The sequence below is a fragment of the Nyctibius grandis genome, chromosome 16 (assembly GCF_013368605.1).
Source record: "Nyctibius grandis isolate bNycGra1 chromosome 16, bNycGra1.pri, whole genome shotgun sequence".
Lineage (NCBI taxonomy): Eukaryota > Metazoa > Chordata > Aves > Nyctibiiformes > Nyctibiidae > Nyctibius > Nyctibius grandis.
The window spans coordinates 4281810-4301377 of record NC_090673.1 but is presented as its reverse complement, the minus strand read 5'-3'; the positions used below and the strand labels follow the sequence as shown (position 1 = coordinate 4301377).

General features: G+C 48.7%; 2 protein-coding genes across 4 annotated transcripts in view; both read right to left on the bottom strand.

Annotated features, from left to right (window-relative positions):
* The window catches only part of RALGDS (ral guanine nucleotide dissociation stimulator), a 68255-nt gene extending 63219 nt beyond the window's left edge, over positions 1 to 5036 (bottom strand). The window contains exon 1 of the mRNA XM_068413927.1: positions 4965 to 5036. Coding sequence (XP_068270028.1) covers positions 4965 to 4982 — 18 coding nt within the window. The 5' untranslated portion in view covers positions 4983 to 5036. The remainder of the gene's footprint in view (positions 1 to 4964) is intronic.
* Positions 5037 to 9220: 4184 nt separating this feature from the next.
* Positions 9221 to 18698, bottom strand: GBGT1 (globoside alpha-1,3-N-acetylgalactosaminyltransferase 1 (FORS blood group)). 3 transcript variants are annotated; one of them, XR_011049350.1, is made up of 10 exons: positions 18615 to 18698; positions 17995 to 18184; positions 17837 to 17905; positions 17162 to 17240; positions 15995 to 16057; positions 14622 to 14672; positions 14488 to 14523; positions 12339 to 12473; positions 11008 to 11875; positions 9221 to 9379 (listed from the first exon to the last, which is right to left on the bottom strand). XR_011049350.1 is itself a non-coding variant. In XM_068413816.1 (9 exons), exons 4-9 carry the CDS (start codon positions 17221 to 17223, stop codon positions 11215 to 11217), a joined length of 1008 nt encoding a protein of 335 aa, XP_068269917.1. In that variant the 5' UTR covers positions 17224 to 17240; positions 17837 to 17905; positions 17995 to 18184; positions 18615 to 18698; the 3' UTR covers positions 10474 to 11214. The 3 variants fall into 3 exon arrangements, 2 of the variants coding, with proteins under 2 accessions (XP_068269917.1, XP_068269918.1); XM_068413816.1 differs by lacking the exon at positions 9221 to 9379 and having other exon boundaries at positions 10474 to 11875; XM_068413817.1 differs by lacking the exons at positions 9221 to 9379; positions 14488 to 14523 and having other exon boundaries at positions 10474 to 11875.
* Positions 18699 to 19568: the final 870 nt, after the last annotated feature.

The following is a 19568-nucleotide window of genomic DNA, read 5'->3' as shown; positions in this document are numbered from 1 at the left end:
TCACACCAGTGATCCCTCCTAACAGCACTGGTCAGCCTACAGCAGTCAGTATCTACACCACACCTCACTCGTTCTCTCCCCCCTCCTCCCTTTCATTTCTAGACCCTACAGGGAAGTGTGGAGCCTTATCTGGGATGCCTTGACATCCCAGAGCTCTGGAGCCACATCTAAAGCCTCTCTGATTTTCTCCAGATCCTTCACAGAAGCAGAACAGACCAAGGGAAGGCTTCTCCACCCACTCTGACCCGCAGCAGGCAAGTGACCCACGGGGGCACCGCTGCACCCCTTCCTTCCCCCCAGCCTCCTCATCCTGCCTCTTTCCTTCCTTCCCCCCCATCTTTGAAATCCCTCTCCAGGCAGGGTGGTGAAGGATGTCGTATTGCAGCTACAGCTACTCCAGGGAGCACGCAACATTCACCAGCCCCAAGCGCAGGAGGGCAGGAGCCCGCGGGGCCACGCCAGAGCACAGCTCAGCGAACCCGGGAGCACCGAAGGGCTCTAAATCTTTGCAGTGGATGAACTCCCGCTGCACTCCCAGGTCTCGAGGGAGCAGGAACTCTGTCCTGGAAGCCTGTGATTCCATGGCACGCCACCATGAAGCCGCCTTTGACGTCAGCTCATGTCTACAAACATTGTCTTTGACCCCAGGCCAAAATTTGTAATGTTTGAGATGGAGAAAGCGAATATCCACAGAGAGCCCCCGCAGAGAGCCCGCTCCAGGCGCGTGGGGTGGCCAGGGGCCGAGGGCGAATGCGCAGGCGCAGCCGGGGTGACTTGGGAGCCAAAAGGTCCCCAAGAAATCAAGTCATTTAAAATGCAAATCCCCCAAGGAAAACAGATGGATGAACCCTCGCTATGGGTCACGCAGGCTGGACTCAGGCAGTCCCGGCAGGGAAACCTGCTCACATCTGGAGGCTCGGCCGCTGCCAGCGGATCCCGTGGCAGCCAGGGGCTGGCCAATATCCCAAAGAGGATATTTGGGAGACAGCTCAGCAGCCAAAGAGCCACCCCTGAACACCCGGCGCTGCTCCAGCCACCAGCGCAGCAATGCAGCGTGTCCCACCACGCCGCCCCACGCACGCATTTAAACGCTGCTGTACCCACACTAACAGCACAGACTGGAGAGCAGCAGAGGCACCTCTCCCAGCCACCGCCGACGGAAAGGTCACGCGTTGGCCTGTTGTTTACTGAGCGCCAGGGAAAGCTGGGGGATGGGTTGGCTGGCGACGGGGAACAGGCACAAAAGGGAGCTCTGGATAAGGGCTTTCTGTTTATAGGAGGGACACAGTGATTGACGTGGCCTCGCTGCAGTCACAGCAGGCCCACAGTGGCTTTAGGATTGGACCTCAGGTCTCCAAGGATGGAGCTGGCTCATGTTACTCATCACCAAGAAGCCAAACACAGCTCCTCCTTGGGGAGCAGGACACAAACACCGAGCTCCGCCGAGCAGATCCGCTCCCCGCAGCGGAGCCCAGCTTGGCGTGGGTGCTGCTTCCCCGGCATCACTGACTCCTCTCAGCGTGATGAAGGCAAAACCCAGTAACTCAAAGGGAAAACAACAGTGCCACCTGGTGCAGAGCGCCTGGACAGCCCCGGCCTGCCCACACAGGGCTACACAGGTCACAACAGCATGTGAGAGCATCCCCAGGCAGCACAGAGCCAGGCACGGAGGCAGCACCAAGCACCACCGCAGCAGGAAGGCAACCCGACAGCAGTCCTGATGGCCACCCGCAGCTGAACGACGGGGGACAGCCTCTGGTTTGCACAGAAGAGCAAAGGACAGCAGGATGAGGGGGCAGAGCAAAACAAGAGAGCAGCCCAGAGCCCATTTAGTGACCACAGTGGTCACTGAAGGTCACAAAGGAGGTGGAGGAAGAAGCAAGCTCACTTGGCAAAAGCAGCCAACAACCCCTTTCCCCATCAGTGCCCTGCAGGTGAAGCACATCTTCCAGCCTCTCTACAGGCAAGGGGGAAGAGGGGAAAAGACAAACAGCCCCTAACACCCACCAAGCCTTGGCAAGCTAGCTGACACCATCCCGACCTCCTCCTTTGGAGAGAAATCCCAGATTCTGGCACCAGATACCACATGCTCCCACATGTACTTTGCCACCCTGATATCCCAGGGAAATGCCAGGCAAAGGGGGACACCCAGAAGAGCAGGGTCAGCCTGAGGGAGCGAAGAGCAGCTTCTCTGCGCCTCCAGCCCCAGCAGCTGGGTGTAGGTGCCAATTAGCCACCCCTGTTCCACGAGTGATTGCAGTTTGGTGGCAGGTGAAGCAGTTTCTCTGCGTGCACCACCTGCAAAGCACACTGGCATCCTCTGTGAGACATGTGTTGCTATAGCAATAGGAAAGGCATCAGAAGCAAAACCAGCATTGATGGATAGTGCAGATTGCCTTCAAGATTACCACACAAGATCAGGACTCCTGCTTCTCAATGGCCAGTAGCCAGGCACCGTATAAGGGAATGGCACAGTGAAAACACTGCGAGGAACCAAAAAACACAACCCCAAAGATGCCCAGAATAAACAAAGTCCTGAGAAACTCCTGCTTTCCTCACATAAAGAGCCATCTCAAAGCAAACTGACCCCAAGAGTAATAAACTGCACCGAGCTACGGGATGTCAAACCAATCACTGCAGTATCCCAGACCAGAGATTTAGTCTGGAGCCTGCAGCAGTCACTGCATCCTCTGTTCGCGTCTGATCAGCCCTATCCGCGGGCACATACACGCACGCATGAGTTGGAGCTCCAGATGGAGCAGCTGAACCACGCTGAGGAGGGACTTGCATCTCTCCACCCTCTTCCTCACAGACCCTGCTGCCAGCTGGACTCTTGCTTGCCATCACTTGTTGCCAGCTTGCCCTCCTACCCACGGCAGAGCACCACCAGGAGTTAACTCCCAGCCACTGGAGTCACTTCAGACACAGCTCCCTTCTCTGCCTCAGAGCAGACGACAGTGAGAGAGACAGAACAACTCCAGCTCCAGCCCTGCTTGCCTGCACGCAGGCACTCTGCGTCCCGCCCTCAGCCAGCCCCAAGATTGCTTGTCCACCATCTGCTCCCTTCTCCAGCCCAAACGGCCAGGAAGGGAGAGACGGGAAGAGCCTGCAGCTCTGGGAGCTTGGTTCAGGATGGCAGCCACTTTCTGCCCCAGCTCCCATGCAGATTTCAGTTTTAAAGGCTGAAATTCACCCTTGCACATGAACCTTTGCTTTCATGTGTCATGACACCCTGAACAACACACCTGCAGCAATTACAGCAGAGATGAAAAAAAAAAATCTCCTTGTTTGCTCAGCTTATTTACTTTGCAGTACTCAGTTTTCCCAGTTGTTTGTGTGGGTCTTTCCCTTAGCAACCAGGGAGAGAAACATTTATGAGGCATGAAAAATGTAGCTGTACAGCCATAAGAACTGGCAGGGTGCGGCTGCGGGTGCAGCTGGAAATTCCTCTTAACGGGTAGTCACAGATGACGGGACTGATGAATTGCACCCCTTAAACAGCAAAGGGGCTCATCCTCTTCAAGCAGGACATGCAGGAGGACCAGGACTTCTAACCTGTGCCTGCCACTGTACCACCCACCACACAGGATCCCAGGCTTGTAATAAATATATCTACAGGCCTCAGTTTACCCATATAGAAAACGGGGGTAAGTATTAAAAGTGACAGGAAGGGTAAAGTTGAGGCCTGAACACAAAGCGCACCATAGGAATGCAACGTGCATTCCCAACGTGGAAGGCAGACTGAGCTCTGGACATCTTTTTCTAGACAGCTTTACACCTATAATTTTCTGGATCTCCCAGCAAGATTATCCTCCCCAGCCCACAGCCATGCTGACAGAGTACTCTTGTTCCTGACCCTTGGCAGGGTCAGGATCCAAACCCCAGTATTTTGGTTACCAATCTCCTTTTCCAAAGAGACGTGCCACAATCCAGCACGCATACGTGCTGGCACTAGCTCCTGCCTCACACACTTACCCCCAACAGAGCTAATTTAGCTTTTGTTTATAGGGCTGGATCAAGGCAAATGAGGTTCACACCAAATGGACCCACTGCGTGCAGGAGGCGGCTCTGGTATGCACATTTTCCAGTCCAAAAATGGATCCCAGCCCACTTTTCCATCCCAGCATCAGCCCTTCCCTTTATTCATTCTCAGGCTCCCAGGAGCCATCACTGGCCACCTACCTTCCACCATCCCAGAAGGGCAGCAGCACAGAGCCCCCCCTCCCTCCCCAGGGTTGGGGTCAGAAGGGGAACATGAGAAGGGGAATAGAAAGTATAAAGTCAGAGGAGCATCACGACCAAACAGAGAGCCACACTCTGAAGAGACCCTCACATTTCTTGCCTTTACTTCATCCTCCTCTGCCCCAAAAGCACCAGTGGGTTTGTGACTGTAGAGCTTCCATCCACCTGCGCTCAATTTAGCTTCATTTAGCCTCATCAACACACCAGGCAGAGACAAGGGACCTCCTGGTGCCCCTTGGCCTGAGCACCACCTGGAGAGCCGCAGCCCCAGCTCCCGGGCACGGCACGAAGCAGTTGTGCAGCCACCCAGCTCAGGAACGGCCGCAGCATCGCACCAACGGCTAGACCCTGTCCCAAACTGTCTTGCTTTCGTTCCCAATCCTTCATCCCCACTTCTACTGGCTGCAATTCTCCACTACACAGATAGAAAGCAATTAAAATAATAAAATTTCCCCCTGCAAAGGCTGCTGCTGCTTCTCCTCTGCCCAAGCTCCGGCTGGCACGTACCGCGTCCCCCTACACCGGCAGGCAGCGAGGGACAGCACCTGCAGCTACAGACCCCCAGGAAAGCGCCGGCAGAGCCCACCCGCTCCCTGGCCCCGCACACCCCCGTCGCGGACACGCGTGGGCCGCCGTGCGCCGCCTCTCGCCGGGGTGCTGGAGGGGACCGAGCCCGGGGCGCTCGGGGGAGACGAAGCCGCCGGGTGCCGCGCACAGCTCACCTGAGTGTCGATCATCATCGTGCCCCGCGCATAGCCCCCGCCGGCCGCGCACCGAGAGCCGCTGCCGCCGCGCCGGGGCCCCGCAGGGCCGGGCTCACCGCCGCTCCGCGCTGCCCGGCGGCCGGGCCCGCACCGCGCCGGCCATGGGGCCCCGCCGGGAGCCGCCGCCGCCAGCGCGGAGCGCGGCCGGGAGAGCCGAGCGCGCAGCGGCACCGCGCGGGGCGGGGGCGGGCGCGGCGCCACCGGGAGCGTTGGGGCCGCCCCCGGCCCCGCCCGGCCTGGCCGCCCGCATCCCCGGGCGAGTGCCTGCAGGTGGGTGCGAGCCTACAGCGGGGGGCGCAGGGGCACCCGCCCCCGCCTGCCCCCGGGGTACCCCTCCAGATGCGCTTCTGTTCCCCACTCCTCTTTGGGTGCGCTCCCCTGAGGAGGTGGGTGCTGCGGGTGCTGCGGGGGGGAGCAGGGCCCGTGGGAAAGCACCTTGCAGGCCTCGCCAGGGAGCTGCGCGGCGGTTCGGTGCAAGCTGTGAATGGGAGAAGAAGTTAAGGGCAGAGAAAGGGGTCACTTGCTGGGCGAGGTCCCCCTGCGCGCACTGCTGCCAAGCTCTCCCCAGCCTGACCCCCCTAACGAGGCGAGCCCAGCACCCTGCCGCATCGGGACTGCGCAGATAACCACCCCCGGCTGCCTCTTCTCTGCTCAACCCAACACCCCAAACGGGGGCACAGAGGGATCCGGGGAAACGCTGCTGGAGATTTGGGTGCACAGTCGGTGTGCTGGAGCGTGAGCTGGTGTGACAGCAGAGGCTGAGCGAGCGGGGTTGCCCTGGAAACAGAGGCTGCACGTGAACGGCTCCAGTACCCATAGTTTATATTTATGAGGCCGATGACATGTGCCATGGTGGAGTGATGTCAGGAGAAGCAGGAGCTGAGAGAAGGCTGCGTCACTCTCCATGGCCGAGACCACCCGACTGGTGCAATGCTTCTCGCTTGGGGGTGCAGAGCCGGCCACCGCACTCCTGGGGACTGACACAAGCACCTGGCACCCACACGAGTGCCACCACGTCTAACAGCCCCCTGCCCCAGGAGCCACCGAGCGGGAAGAACCAACTTTGCCAGGGTGGCAGTGGGAATGAGTGACAAGGCACAGCCCATCACATCTGCCTGTCCCGCTCCCCCGTGGCTCCAGCCCAGCAGAACCAGCAGCTCTGGATGGGGAGCGAAGCCAGGAAAGGAAAAGGTGCTGCCAGGGCTCTTGCTCTGGCACTAGATGCTGCTACAGAACAACATCATTCTAATTATAGCAACAGTGTCAGTGCTGAACAGGGGGAAAAATACATACTTCAAAAGGTCTATAACGATGTAATTTGCTGCTGGCAAAACTCACCAGAAAAAAAAACCCAGAATGAAGCACTTTTAAAAGGTAATTTGTACCCATCTGACTTGCTTTAAATTAGCTAAAGGTTCAGCGGGGGATCAGGGGGGATGAGGTGGCACACAGGCAGCAGAGATTGCTGGTTAAAACTGCCTTTCTATTCATATGGCTTTACATGAGTTTTACCTGAAACAGCAACATTTGGTGGATCTGTGTTCAACCTAAATATAGCCCAAGAAAAGTCAAGTCAGTACAGCATTACTCTTACACTCAGAGAAAGGGGGGAGTCGGGTGGGTAGGCAGACATTTAAAAGCCACTTCTTCCATGCGTTTTGCTAGCAATGCTTTCCTAAATTGTTTGATTGTGTGGAGAACTGCAGGATTGGGGATTTAGTGTGAGCGAAGTGCAACCCACTCTTGTAAATTCCTCCTCTGGTTCCTGCTGTCCCTGAAAGCACCCATCACTGTCACTGCCACTGCCACTCCACCTGGAGAGCAGCTGTTGCTCTCTTCTCGTTTCACCCCTGGGGACCCCACGGGGACTTGCTGGGGCAGCGAGGTGAAGCAGAGCAGGGGGGAGAAAATAGTAACCCTGGTGCCTGGAGCTGCCCTTTGAGATTAGAGCAAATCCCTGCTGAGAAAGAAATTCATTCTGTGTATCTCACACTCACCAGTGAGCAACCATGACTAGTCCCTGTACGGACACAGAACAAGAGACAGCCCCTTCCTTGAAAAGCCACAGGCTAAACGGGTAAACAAAGGGCAGGAGAGTCAAACCAGCCATTCTGGCAGGGAGCTCACAGCCTTCCAGCAGTTTTCCATCACCGTGCTGCTTTTGCTTCATTACGCCAGCCAGATGCACATGGCTATTCTTCAAGCTGGTTTTGTGCAGGGAATGTATAACTGATGTTCTTATCCTTTCCCATCCGTGTCTGCTCAAAGCCCATTTCATTTCCATGCCCCCCCAGGCCCAGATCTCACACACAGAAGGTTTGACCAGGCCAGTCCTTTCATAACTCTTGCTGTGTTATCAAAGTGGTTCAAAAATGACATTTCTGGTCAATAATGTCAGGCAATACCACTGTGGGAGGGTTAAGGGAAATCCAAATAGGAGTGAAAGAGGGTGCAAGACTGGCTTAGTGGAGATAGTTCTTGTCCTATCAGTGGGGAGAACAAAAGGACCATGGTCTGGCCCCACCTAGGATCATAATCAGTGCTGGAAGTTTCCATTTCTTGCCCCCCAGGGTAGTTTTCCCTTCGGGGATGAATGCACCATGCAAGTCACCAGCCGGGAGAGGGAAAGAAAAAGCCTGTCAGATGGGTTCTTAAATTAGATGGACAATGAATGAGGAGTCTGTTCCAGCCGAGCAGAAAGGGACGGATGGAACAAGGGGCCCTTGGGAAGGCAACAAGCTCCTGATCTGAGGCTTGGTTAAGGACAAACAGGGCTTGAGTCAGAAACACCTTGAAAGCACCATCAGATCCTCAGGCAGTGTAAACTGGCGGATGATTTATTTACATGTGGTGATTCACTTTTCCTGCAGTACTGCGTGTGTTTCCAAGTCCCAATTCCCTTGGTACAAGGACACGTGAGACAGCATTGTCCCCTGGGGTGAGTGGAGGAAGACCTCACATGCAAGAATGCCAGTCCGCTGCCTTGCTACCGTGTGCCTCAGTTTCCTCACTGAGCAATGGCTTTTGGTGGGAAATTCAGATCAGAGGTCCTTGTGAAGCTCCCACACTGCCCACAACCCTCAGGCTGCACAATCCAAATGAGAGAAGGAAAGCTTGCTGCTGGTGCTGGGGGAAGGGGATTAATCAGCAGGAGATGACAACAGAAGTCCAGGCTTTCCTTAATTAGAGGAGGGCATGAGCTGATTCAGGGAACAGCTCCCACACTGCACTGGGGAGCCTGTTTCTGCAATCACATTCTTCTGCTCCCTGGAGACACAGGGAGTTTCTAGGTACTGCTGCAAATCACAGCCCTGTGGAGCAGAACTGTGTCACATAACGTGTGACACCAGACCTTCCCCTGGGGAGAAGCTGCGGGCCTGCCAGGAAGACAAACATGTTTGGCACTGCACAAACCAGGCTATTACCGCATCAGTCACAGGGTCCTGGATTCGGCCAAAAGGTGGCTGGGAAGCAGAGCCAGAGACCAAGCCTTTCAACAGGAGATTTTCAGAACAGGTACCCCAGAAATATCACAGAATCAATCAGGTTGGAAGAGACCTCTGGGATCATCGAGTCCAACCATTGCCCTGACACCACCATGTCAACTAGACCAGGGCACTAAGTGCCATGTCCAGTCTTTTCTTAAACACCTCCAGAGATGGTGACTCCACCACCTCCCTGGGCAGCCCGTTCAATATATACCATGCTCTATCATTTACCTATCAATATATACCACCATTCTCCATCATTTGTGCTGGAGAACTTAACTCATGGTAGATTTATTATAGGCTCTGCGTATCTGCACAGGATTTCAAGTAAGTTAATGTGGCAGAATGAAGCCCAGTGGCTGCAAACACAGACCAGTTTAGAGCAGAATTAAGGCACAAGGGGAATTAGTCATTGGCACAGCTGATCTATGGCTTTGTGGCTGCTATATCCCTTTATGGTTTTTTTTGGATCTGAATGCTTTTCTAAGAGATCTAGCACAGCCCAGCTACGTATTGTGAGCTTGATACCGGCATCAGGAGATAATTTTATCTGGCTTGTCCTATGCAGATCAGATCAGACCAGACAGTTCCTTCTGGCTTGTAAAAGAATCCATATGCACATATATAGCAACTGGCATAATGAGACCCTAGTTTCAGTCATGGCTTTCCGACACAACTGTCTTCAAAATAAGAAATATATAGTATTAAGCCTGGGTTTGGTGGGAATATATCTTTATGGAAATACTTGGACAAGGATCTTTCTTCACCTTTTTGGCTTAGACAATGTGCTTGGTTACCAGACATAGATATCTTCACAGGAGATTCAGTTCTGGCTCAGTTATGCAGAGGGGTGTCTTCCTCCAGCACCACAGCACTAAGAACAGTCTGGAAAAAACAGAGTAGGGTAGAGACCCTTTGCTGGATAAAGCATGAATCAACAGACCCAGCTGCCACCAGGGGTTTTGGGCTGAAGGTATTTTGTGTACCTTATGTGTATTATGGGTACCCCAAAAGCTTTTCTAATTAGTCTTCTGGAAGATGAACTGCCTACAATGACACTGGCAAGTGCCATTTTCAGCCTGCTCACACAGGACTGAAATGGCTCGTTAAGCCATCTGCAATCAGTGGTGGGGCCCTAAAGCTTTGAATACTTGATACACTGCCATACAGCAATTTTCTCTTGTGAAGAGAAGCAAGAACAGTCAGGCACCTTTTCCCCATTTTCTCTCTCTCTGCCAAATGAGCCTTTTTAATTTTCTATTTTTTTTTTTTTTTTTCAAACTGTTCCCTTAGAAACAGTCAGCTCAGCCCTTTCACCCCTGCTCCTCCTCTCCCCGCCGTACAGCGCTGCCATTCTCTGCTGCTCCCTGCGCTCTCTCTCCCTGCTCCATTAAATGATCACGGCACGGACCTGCACAGCCCTGTGGTCGCACGCCTCGGGAGGGAACGGAGATGTTGATGGCAGAATTGCTGCGGCAAGGGAGGTGGCACATGAACCTCCATGCTGTGACCTCAGTTGACAATTACGCAGTCGTCGTTGGCAAGCTGTGGCTCTTGCCCTGTGTTTGGACCCCCCCAGCCCGTTCACCCAAGTGAGCTGTCAGGCTTTGAAGGCTGCAAAACGCCTGGTTCAGCTTCTCATCACATTCACGCAAAGAAAATGTTAACCCCAGCCTACTTCTAGCTCTAGACTGAACTCACAGTTTCACTAGAGCATTTCATTACAAAATGAAATCACCCTGTTTGCTGGAAATGCATCAGCTCTTACTGTCAGTTCCAGCAGCTTCTGGCCAATTTCTTTCACAGAGCTTAGAAAAGTTGGAAAGAACTGAAGCAATGGATAGGAACATGAACCTCTCAATACCAAATTTTCTGTGTTGGAAAAGATTACATGATCTACAGAGACACACGAACGAGGGAAAAGGTTCAGAGCACATCTGTGATTGAAATAAACCCAAAGAAGTTCAGTCTAGGTCTGAGCTGTGCCAGTTCTGTCTAAACTCAGGTCTCCAAAACACAGATTGGAATTTGGAAGATAACTGCTGTATGAATTCACACTATTTGTCCTGTCAGACCAGGGTTCTTTACTGGCAATGTCTGGCACCAGCTTTCTGCTGAGAATGTTCAAGAAATCCTGCTGCACACTAATCAGGGAGAACTTGCTCCGAGGACAAGTTTCCTCCTGATCCTGATAAAGGGTGTGAGTTTAAATCACAATGCATGAAAATTTATTGCCCTGCAAAGTTCTTTTTTTTTTTTAAGTGAAAAGGTCTTTACTAAAACTCTAGGTCTTCTCCTTCTCCACAGGAATGTCAAATACTATTTTGATCTTGCTGGGTTTCTGCTAGGCCTCGGGAAAACACTCAGGCAAAGGCATCTGCCTTATAGCCTTGCTAGAAAGACAGCCTTGCATTTGACAACTGGCCTTTTGGATGCCTTTTTGCGTGCTGCAGCCTCAAGTGGGATGCTTGTTTTTACAAAGATTAGGAACCTAGAAACCTTTTCATTCTCACCTCCACTTTGGCTGGTGCTTCTGAAATGCATTAAGACTCCTCTTCCCCAGAAAAACTATCCGCATGTTCCTTTCTCAGTGTGTTCACACTGGGAACAAAAATTCATGGTGGGGCATGTTCTGTGGGGGTTAATATTCAATGGGTTTGATTGTGTGGAGGACATCTCTGCAGGGATCAGATGGTCAATCTTGTACCTCTTTGTAGTTCTTAATCCACTATAGAAAAACGTATGAGGTGAATTTCAGGGGGCTTTGGCACACTGTCATCCCATAAATACTCTGGAGAAAGCACCTTGGAGGGTTTGTGGGAGAGGAAGTGCCTGTTGAGATGACTTTCTTCCTGCCGGGCTGCCATGATCCCATTCGCTTTGTCCGTCAGGATGGTCATGTGGCAAGTCTTGGTGAACTCATACACTTTCTTGACCCGCCCTCCAAACACAGCTCCTCCATAGTAGAAGTCCCCTTCTCCATCAGGGATGGAAGCTGATGAAGAGCTCCTCCTCTCGTAAGGGAACTGGCTTCGAGGGACGTTAAAATAGCTAGGGTGTATGGCTGCTACTATATCACCCAGGGTCTCAGGCCCCCAAGCATTGCAGAACACCATGTCAATGTCCAGGCAGAAGAGGTAGTCCACCTCCCGATGGCTCACCTCTGCTATGTGCTTGTTTATGGCCTCCATCCTGCGCACAGAGATCTCTTGCCAGCTGGGGTATTTCTTGATGGGGACAATAACAAACCTTCGTCCAGGTTGCAGCTGGACATCAGGAATTGTCTCAGGGTTGTCAGTGAAGATATAATAGTTCACCTGATAGCCTTTCATGAAGTGTTTCTCTGCTGACTCCAAGAAGCGACCCACAAACCTTGTGTATCTGTGCAGACACAACACGTGAATAGCACAGCAGAGACAAGGGGATGCACAGTGGGGTATGGAGGGTACTTTAATGAATGGATGAAGACAAGGGATGAAGAGTGTTGACTAGCTATTGCTGCAAGGAATGCAACACTACACTACACATGCAATAGGTAAAGTATAGAGGAGGACACAGAACAAGTGGGTTATCCCTGCTTTGACCAACCAACCACCTATCTACAGTTCTAATTCCCAAGGCACATGCTAGTTCTTCAAACATGCTGACCATGCTTTAGGTACCTTGGGTACCAAGTCTGTTATCTTGTAGGCTTGTATGATTATGGACACAATGTGTGGGCATAAAAGTTTACTACAGATGGGGACAGATTTCAGCTCTGCTGAGGACAAGAAAAGCCAAAATGATCTTTCCACAGAGGAAGTACCTCAACCCATGGACTGTGCCCGCTGGGTGGTTCACTTACTTTCCAATGGCAAAGGCTGTCACTCCTATGGTGAGATTCAGCGGCCTGTAGGCACTGTCCAAGATCTCAGAATTGAAGGTTCCTTCCCAGATGATGGGGGCCAGCCATGGTGTGACTGTCAGCACATCCTGACGCCTGAAGGAAGAGAAAGAGAATGTTAATGACATGTATCTGTTCCTTTTGGTTTCAAGGCCAGTAAATGGGAAAGAAACACTAAAAAGGCAGCTAGAAGAAGAGTGTGTGTATCAGCATTAACTCACTATGGATGGTATTAGCTTCAGATCTTTTCCCCTGCCCTCTTATTTAAGGTTACCAAGCATGGACATTTCAGTTCCTGGGATGAAATTAAGCACTGTTCAATGAATTGGCAAAAACCCAAGGATCTACTAAAATCTCATTTAAGCTCATAGGAGTTTTCTGCTGAGATTGCTACGTAGAGATTAAAACACAAGTAATAATATGAAAATTACTATAAAAATATACCCCATTGCTGTGTTATTAAAACACAGCTTGCAGCATGACAGGGGTTTTTTTCCCCTACTTATATACAGCTTTAACATGTTCACATATAATTTAAAATTGTCTATGTGAGCCAGCATTCAAATGTGTAACGAAGTTATAGAAAATCCTTAGTCTCCTGTGTGGGTAGTGGAAATATTGACTATACATGCAGCAGAGCCTGATTATGCCCTATGACAGCCCTGCAATGCTATTTCAACTTTCTTCTTTGTTTTCAGGCTTGCTTCCTTCCCTTTTTTGATTTTAAAACAAGATGTCATTTATGACGTGTAATTTACCCTAGCCCGCTCACATTCGCCCCAGACCATGATCTGTAGCACTCTGCTAATGAAATTTGTCACACAGGGCACAGGGTCACACTCGGAGGCTGAAGCAGTGTCCCAGCTGACACGGTCCCAAGGCAATAACAGCACAAGAACCGAGCCAAGGGACCTGGGGGGAGCAGTTTGATGGCTGAGGCAGCAGTATACTTTCAACCCAGATCTAACACTTTCAGTCTGAGTGGATACGAGAATAATAATTTCACTCCCTCCTATAGCAATGCATATGATTAAAAGAGTAAATTATACAGGAAGAAGAATTTGGTTTGGAGAAAATGTCCTAAGCTGTTCTCTTTCTGCATTAATTATCCTTTTTTGGAGGAGGGGGGAGAGAGAGACAAGGAAATCTGCAAGTTTGTTTCTCTAAGCAAGGCGTTTTTTCGTTTCATTTTAAAGGGCTGCACTGGGTTTCCCAGTGACTCATTTCCATGGTATGCATCCTCTCAGCACATGCAGTGAACTCCCTTCAGAAGACATAGAGCACTAAAAGCTACGTGATTCTCTCCTCATTTAGTCCAGTATATACTAGCTGATTTCATGCATTAATTTATTCCAATACAGAAGAGAGAAATATTCAGGCCTAGCACGTCCTGTTGAAAGAGGAGGGGGGGAAAAAATAAAAAGGTATGTACCAACAGGGTGTGTTTATTGACACGCAAAAGAATGGTGGCTGTTGAAGGCAAACTGCTAGAGATAAGTCAGGTCATGGGAGCTGGGCCGAAGGAGACTGCTAACAAACACGGGTGACAAGGAGCATTTGCCTAAGTCACTTCTTACTGCTGCTGCCTGCAACCTTCCAGGTCTGTTTAAACTCAGTGATCTGGCCGCTTCTCAGAGAGACTTGTCTGTGTGAGTGCCTGCGATTTGTCCCAGCGTAAGATCCAGCAGGTTAGCTTAAACTATTGCTGAAGGTCATACAAGGTACCTGCCTCATTTTGCCCTCAAATGGATTCAAAGCTCTCCCACAGCTGGTTACAGCTACAACACAGTACCAGAAGGTATTTCTCACTGCCTTCCAGCTATTATGTATCTCCCATCTCAAGAGTCCCCGGCAGCAGCCGTGTAGACAGGTTGTGTGTGTGTGCTAATGTATTAATTGGGAATTTACAGTAGGTATGTTAACAAGTATACAGTGCCTAAACTCAATCTTACAGCAGCATAGACAGCTGTAGACACACCCGTATGGTCAGGCTTCTCCTGGAACAAGGTACTGTTCAGTGTGTACCAGGACTTTGGAACTGTGAGTGCCACAGAGCACCCAAACCAAAGTCAGCAGAAGCAAATGACAAAGTTCAAACAAAGAAACTTACTTTGGAGCCAGCACTCTTGGCTGCTGATAAAATAATCTGTGAAAAGGGAGAAATATCCACTGAATAATACATGAATGTGCCCAGAAGAGAGGAACAGCAGTTTAAAGATCAGGAAATAAAAAGCCAGTACTTACTGGGGGAAAAGCTGGATTAGCTTCTCTTCTGTATATTGGAGTTTCATGGAGCTGCATTATCGGTTGGGAAAAGAAAGGGATTGTAACGCCTTTCCTAACATACGAACCAGGTTCAGCTTCAGGACCTGCTGCTGTACTGACAGCTGTCCAAGTCCTCACTCCAGGTGCTGTGCACGCTGCTCTGCCTGGTACAGAGAGTTAGACATTGCCCGTACGCACCTTCAAGGGCTGTCAGATGAGTAACAGTTTTGAAACAGAGCACACAACAGAACAGGGACAGAGAGATGCTGGCAGCTATCCGAGCCTGGAGGTAAATCAGAGTTTAGGGGTCAAAATCTAGGGAAGCACATGCTTTTTGGGGATTGCCAGTACTGGTTAGGTATGTGCTCCATTCCCTGCATAACTGTTCCTGTTCACCTGGAGGGCTGAACTACCTGAAATACAGCACACTTCAAACAGCATTCAGAGAAATAAGCATCTTACTAGACACAATGTTTTTTAATGGCTTGAAATAACCAGAAATGCCTCTATAATTATAGAGATCATCTTTTCTATTTGCATTTTTTAAATTTTGTTTTCACAAGATCAGTAGGTCATAAAAGCGGTGGCTTGTCATGTTACAGCTCTGGTCCCATATGGCAGTGAAGGCACTTAGGCCATGTACCGTGCTTCTCCACAGTGCAAACTCGTAGGCAGCTTTAAGATAGCTTTCAGGACCCACGCTAAGTCAGCTAACCGTACACTAGTTTGCATCACACGATCAAGCTGACCCCTGAAACTGTAAAGTTTCTGGAGAAGCAGCTACTCTTTCATTTTGTTCAGAGCAGGCTTCTGGTTCACTACTCAAGTGCTGCCATAACACAAATACATTCATAAAGTGAGTGGAAAGCGCAGACTGTAGAGTGAAGAGGAGGAACATGATTAGGAGACTGAGGGGTTATTCCTAACTCTGCCAGAACTCCTTATGCAATTGTTCATCTTGCCTCTCTGACTTAATGTTTTTTCATCCAGCGAGCTGGGATACTTAATCCACATCTCAAAGCACGGTGAGATCCTGTATGTACATGTGCACGTGTGTGATTACACCCTGATAATTAATAAAGCCAATGTTAACCTGTTAGTCATGGTCTCTGTGACCCACAACAAATGAGGCCTCACTCATGTGCTACAAATACAGAGCTGTCCTGAAGGGCAAGCACCCTAAAGCAGAAAAGGTTGCACTATTACAATTTTTTTTTTGAGAGTGACTAATTATAGATTAATAAAATAAAGAACAAGTGACTACTTCTTAATAACTACTTATACTGTCAGTGAAGTACAGCTCCTGTAACAATGACTTGTGTTATTAATTACATTCAAAATGGGATACTTACAAGATTTCTGGGCAAGGAAGGTAATATGGGAGGTAGTGCACTTTTCCATTCCCCACTGTAATCCTGGAATAGCAAAGAAACATTTTAACATAGGTAATGTTGAAAGATATCTTGCTATGATTTTCCAAGATCATCTCAAAATCTGTGCCAGATTTTGAGAAGTAACTCTAGCTAACTGCCTGTCTACTTGACTAATTAGGGTAGGATCCAGTGTATTCACAATATAATGTAATATACTGCCGCTAAGGCATAAATGGGAAGCTCAGGACAAAATAAGTCCAGAAGCATCCAGCTTGTACCATCAAGTCTAAGTATTTCTATTTACATCAAGTGGTCTGCAAAATGTAGGTCTACACGTTTTTGAAAAGCGCACACAAATGGAGACATATAAGGCAATACTCAAAATGGATAAATATGCAATATACACTGATGTGAGATACTGACACTTCCTGGAACTTCAAATACTGTGTGTGCGTCCCTTAATTTGTGTAGAAGACAAACAGGCTGCGTAGGCTTTTCTCTCCCATCAGTTTTGATCACAATATATATAGATTTTTACATACAATCACTTAACTACTGGTGAAATGCAACCACACACAATGTGAAATAACAGAAATACAGTATAATTAAGAATAATTTAATAATTAATAATTTAATAGTTAATAGAAATGCCTGATCTCAGATTCCTTTCAAACAATGTTTCAGTTTACTCAAGAGAAACAGTAAGGCATACTCAGTATTCAGTATGCTCCAAGCTACAAACATTCTCAATGTTGGAAAGCAACAACGTTTGATAGCTACAAAGCTATCCCTAGTTACATGGGAGTGAGTTTGAACTGTTTGAAGAGATAGATAATCACCTGTTTTAAGGCCTGAACTGAAATGTAACTGGAATATTCTGTACTTGAACATTTGTTTCTGAGTCAGATACAGTGTTAGCAGCCTAATTTAGACACAATTGGTCTTTTTTTCTCTCTCCCTTCGGAGGCTCCTCCCACTGCTAGTGTTACTTTATTTGTTGTACAAATTACTGTTCTTTCTTTCAGCTCTAACAGGGACTTTCCATAAAATGCACTGCCTATATTTTTCTGCTACCATGCTTTTTACCACCATATAGATATAGACAGGATATTTTAAACATGACCAAGCTTGTCAGCAAATGCTTACCAGATAAACGCAGTAACAACAAATAGACAGACAAGAGATCCCAACACTTTCCTGGAAATCATGTCTTCTAGAGCAGAATCTGCAAAGAACAAAAAGCAAGGGAAATTGGCTATAAATATCTCACTATGAGAGAAATGGATTATTTTATTATAGAAGCATGAGAATCTCCAAGCAGTTTCATTTTAATTCAGTCTTTCTGAAATCAGGAATGTGGAAGGACCAGACTGTAAGAGCCAGGTCACTTAGTCACTGGGGCAGTTCCTGTAAACTGTTCGAGAAGCCTCTCCATTTCGGTGAGATCTAATCAGTTATAAGTGCATGGGGAGCCTTTCTGATTTGATTCTAGTTTCTGTAGATTCCGTTTATTCATCGAAAGCACACACCCTTTGCAATGTAATAAACTCACCAAAACCAATCATATCAGGTGATACGTAAAGCTAATACAGTTACCATTTTAGCTGATAAATTCCATCTTTCATAGAAGAGTAACTGCCAGCGACAGCTCCCTCCACAGATGCATGTAGGAGAAAGATAAAGTGAGGTCCAATACAAGCAAAGAAACATTACATGACAATAATAATGCACATTGGATAATGATATTTCTCTGTAAGTCAAAGAAGTTACTCCCTTTTCAACAGCCATAAAAATCAGCTTCCCCCAGCTCATCTGTCTTACCTTAAATGCTCAAATTAATCCCTTTTCTGTTCACAGGGAGGTAAAGGTTCCCAGTGTGAACCACAGGACCTGTGACAAACACACGAAGCATTTGCATGTGGCCTCCAAAGGGGCTTGTTCCAAGCACATCAGTTGTTACAGGCCACTTTCAGTGTTACCTTCGGCGAACACAGAACTGCGGTCCTGCCCATCAGTCTCCCGTGTGTGCACGCTCACTTCCGCCTCCGCGGCATCCTCTGTGTCCACATAAAGTGCTCTTCTGCAAAGCAAACGTTCCAGGCTGCTGCTGTAGGGACTGTAATGCAGTCTTGAGTTAGAGGAAAGCACTTTCTAGCATGTCGCTGGAGCCTGGGGAGGGAAAAAAAAAGGGCTGTTTGTCAAACTCGTATTTATAGACAGTAGCTTTGATGTTAGTGGGAGGAACTGGTACAGGGTTACTGCTTTGGGGGAGGCTGAAGTAAGCATCAGAGAGGTCTTTTCTGTCCTGCCTCTTGGTAAGGCATACAACAGTGCCAACGGATCTGGAAAGTCAGTGGTGATTTTCACACTTTAATTTCTTTGGTTATAAAAACACAAGTAGCAAAAAGTTCTTTATTTTGCTCTATGATGCCATACAGAAATCCTGCCTGGTGCTTCCTTCTCACTCTCCTGCCAACGAATCTAATCAGGTTTCACCAAGAAGCATCACAAAATCCCATTTAAAAAAATATATCTATCTCAAGGCCTTCTACTATTTAAAGCCTTCATGTACTCATACTGAGCAGTTCTGGATTCTTACCTAAAAATGCTGCAGATGCACAAATGTAGAAGGATTTGCAACCAGCCTTTCCCCTCTAGCTGTTGTTCTGTGCTTCGACCAGTTTTATCTAATTCCTGTGCTAATTCTGTACTGAGAGCTGCTACACCAATGCCAAGATTTTTCAGTGCCACGTTCCTGACCTTCTGCTTGATGCCTCCAGCACATGCAAAATGGACAAGTGTGCAGAGGGGGGGTTCAAACCTTTGCTTTTCAATCATTCTTTGAGAGCTGGCTAGACATAGGGTGGGTAGGAAACTTATGCCAGTGCTTTACCACCCTTCTCATCAGGAAGCTTCCTAATTTCCAACCAGGATCTCACTTGCTGCAGTTTAGGCCATGCCTTTTTATGACAGCGATCATGCACCTGGATCTCCCTTGACATAGCTGAAGGCTGTGATGTTTCTTTCCCTCTTCTATTCTGTGAGCTCAAACATAACAACTCCTTCAAACATTCTTTGTAAATCGTTAACTTCAAGACTTGTTATTATTATTTTATTATGTAATCCACACGTTTTCTATGGAACCTCTCCTAGCCAGGTCTATGACATATAAAGCCTTGTACTTAACTTTATGGAATTATACTCCATTTTCAGGCTATTGGTTTTTCTAAAACATCGAGCCTTGATTGAATTCTGTTTTCCATGGTGCTTGCAGCCCCTCCCAGTTTGATATCACTTTCCAGTTTCATAAACATGCTCTCAAAATTTCCCCCCGAAGCATAAATGAAAACATAGGACAGTACCACTTTGCAGAGAGTCTCCTGGGGATTCTCATTTCCTGCACCTGACCATCCTCATGCACTTATCACCGTGGCGTACCGAGAGCAATAGCATAGAATGTGGGTGATGGGGAAGGACAGAGGATAATGAACAGATAGAAGAAAGGAGAATAAAAGTTATCCTCAAATTGAATAGTAAAATTAACACAGAATAA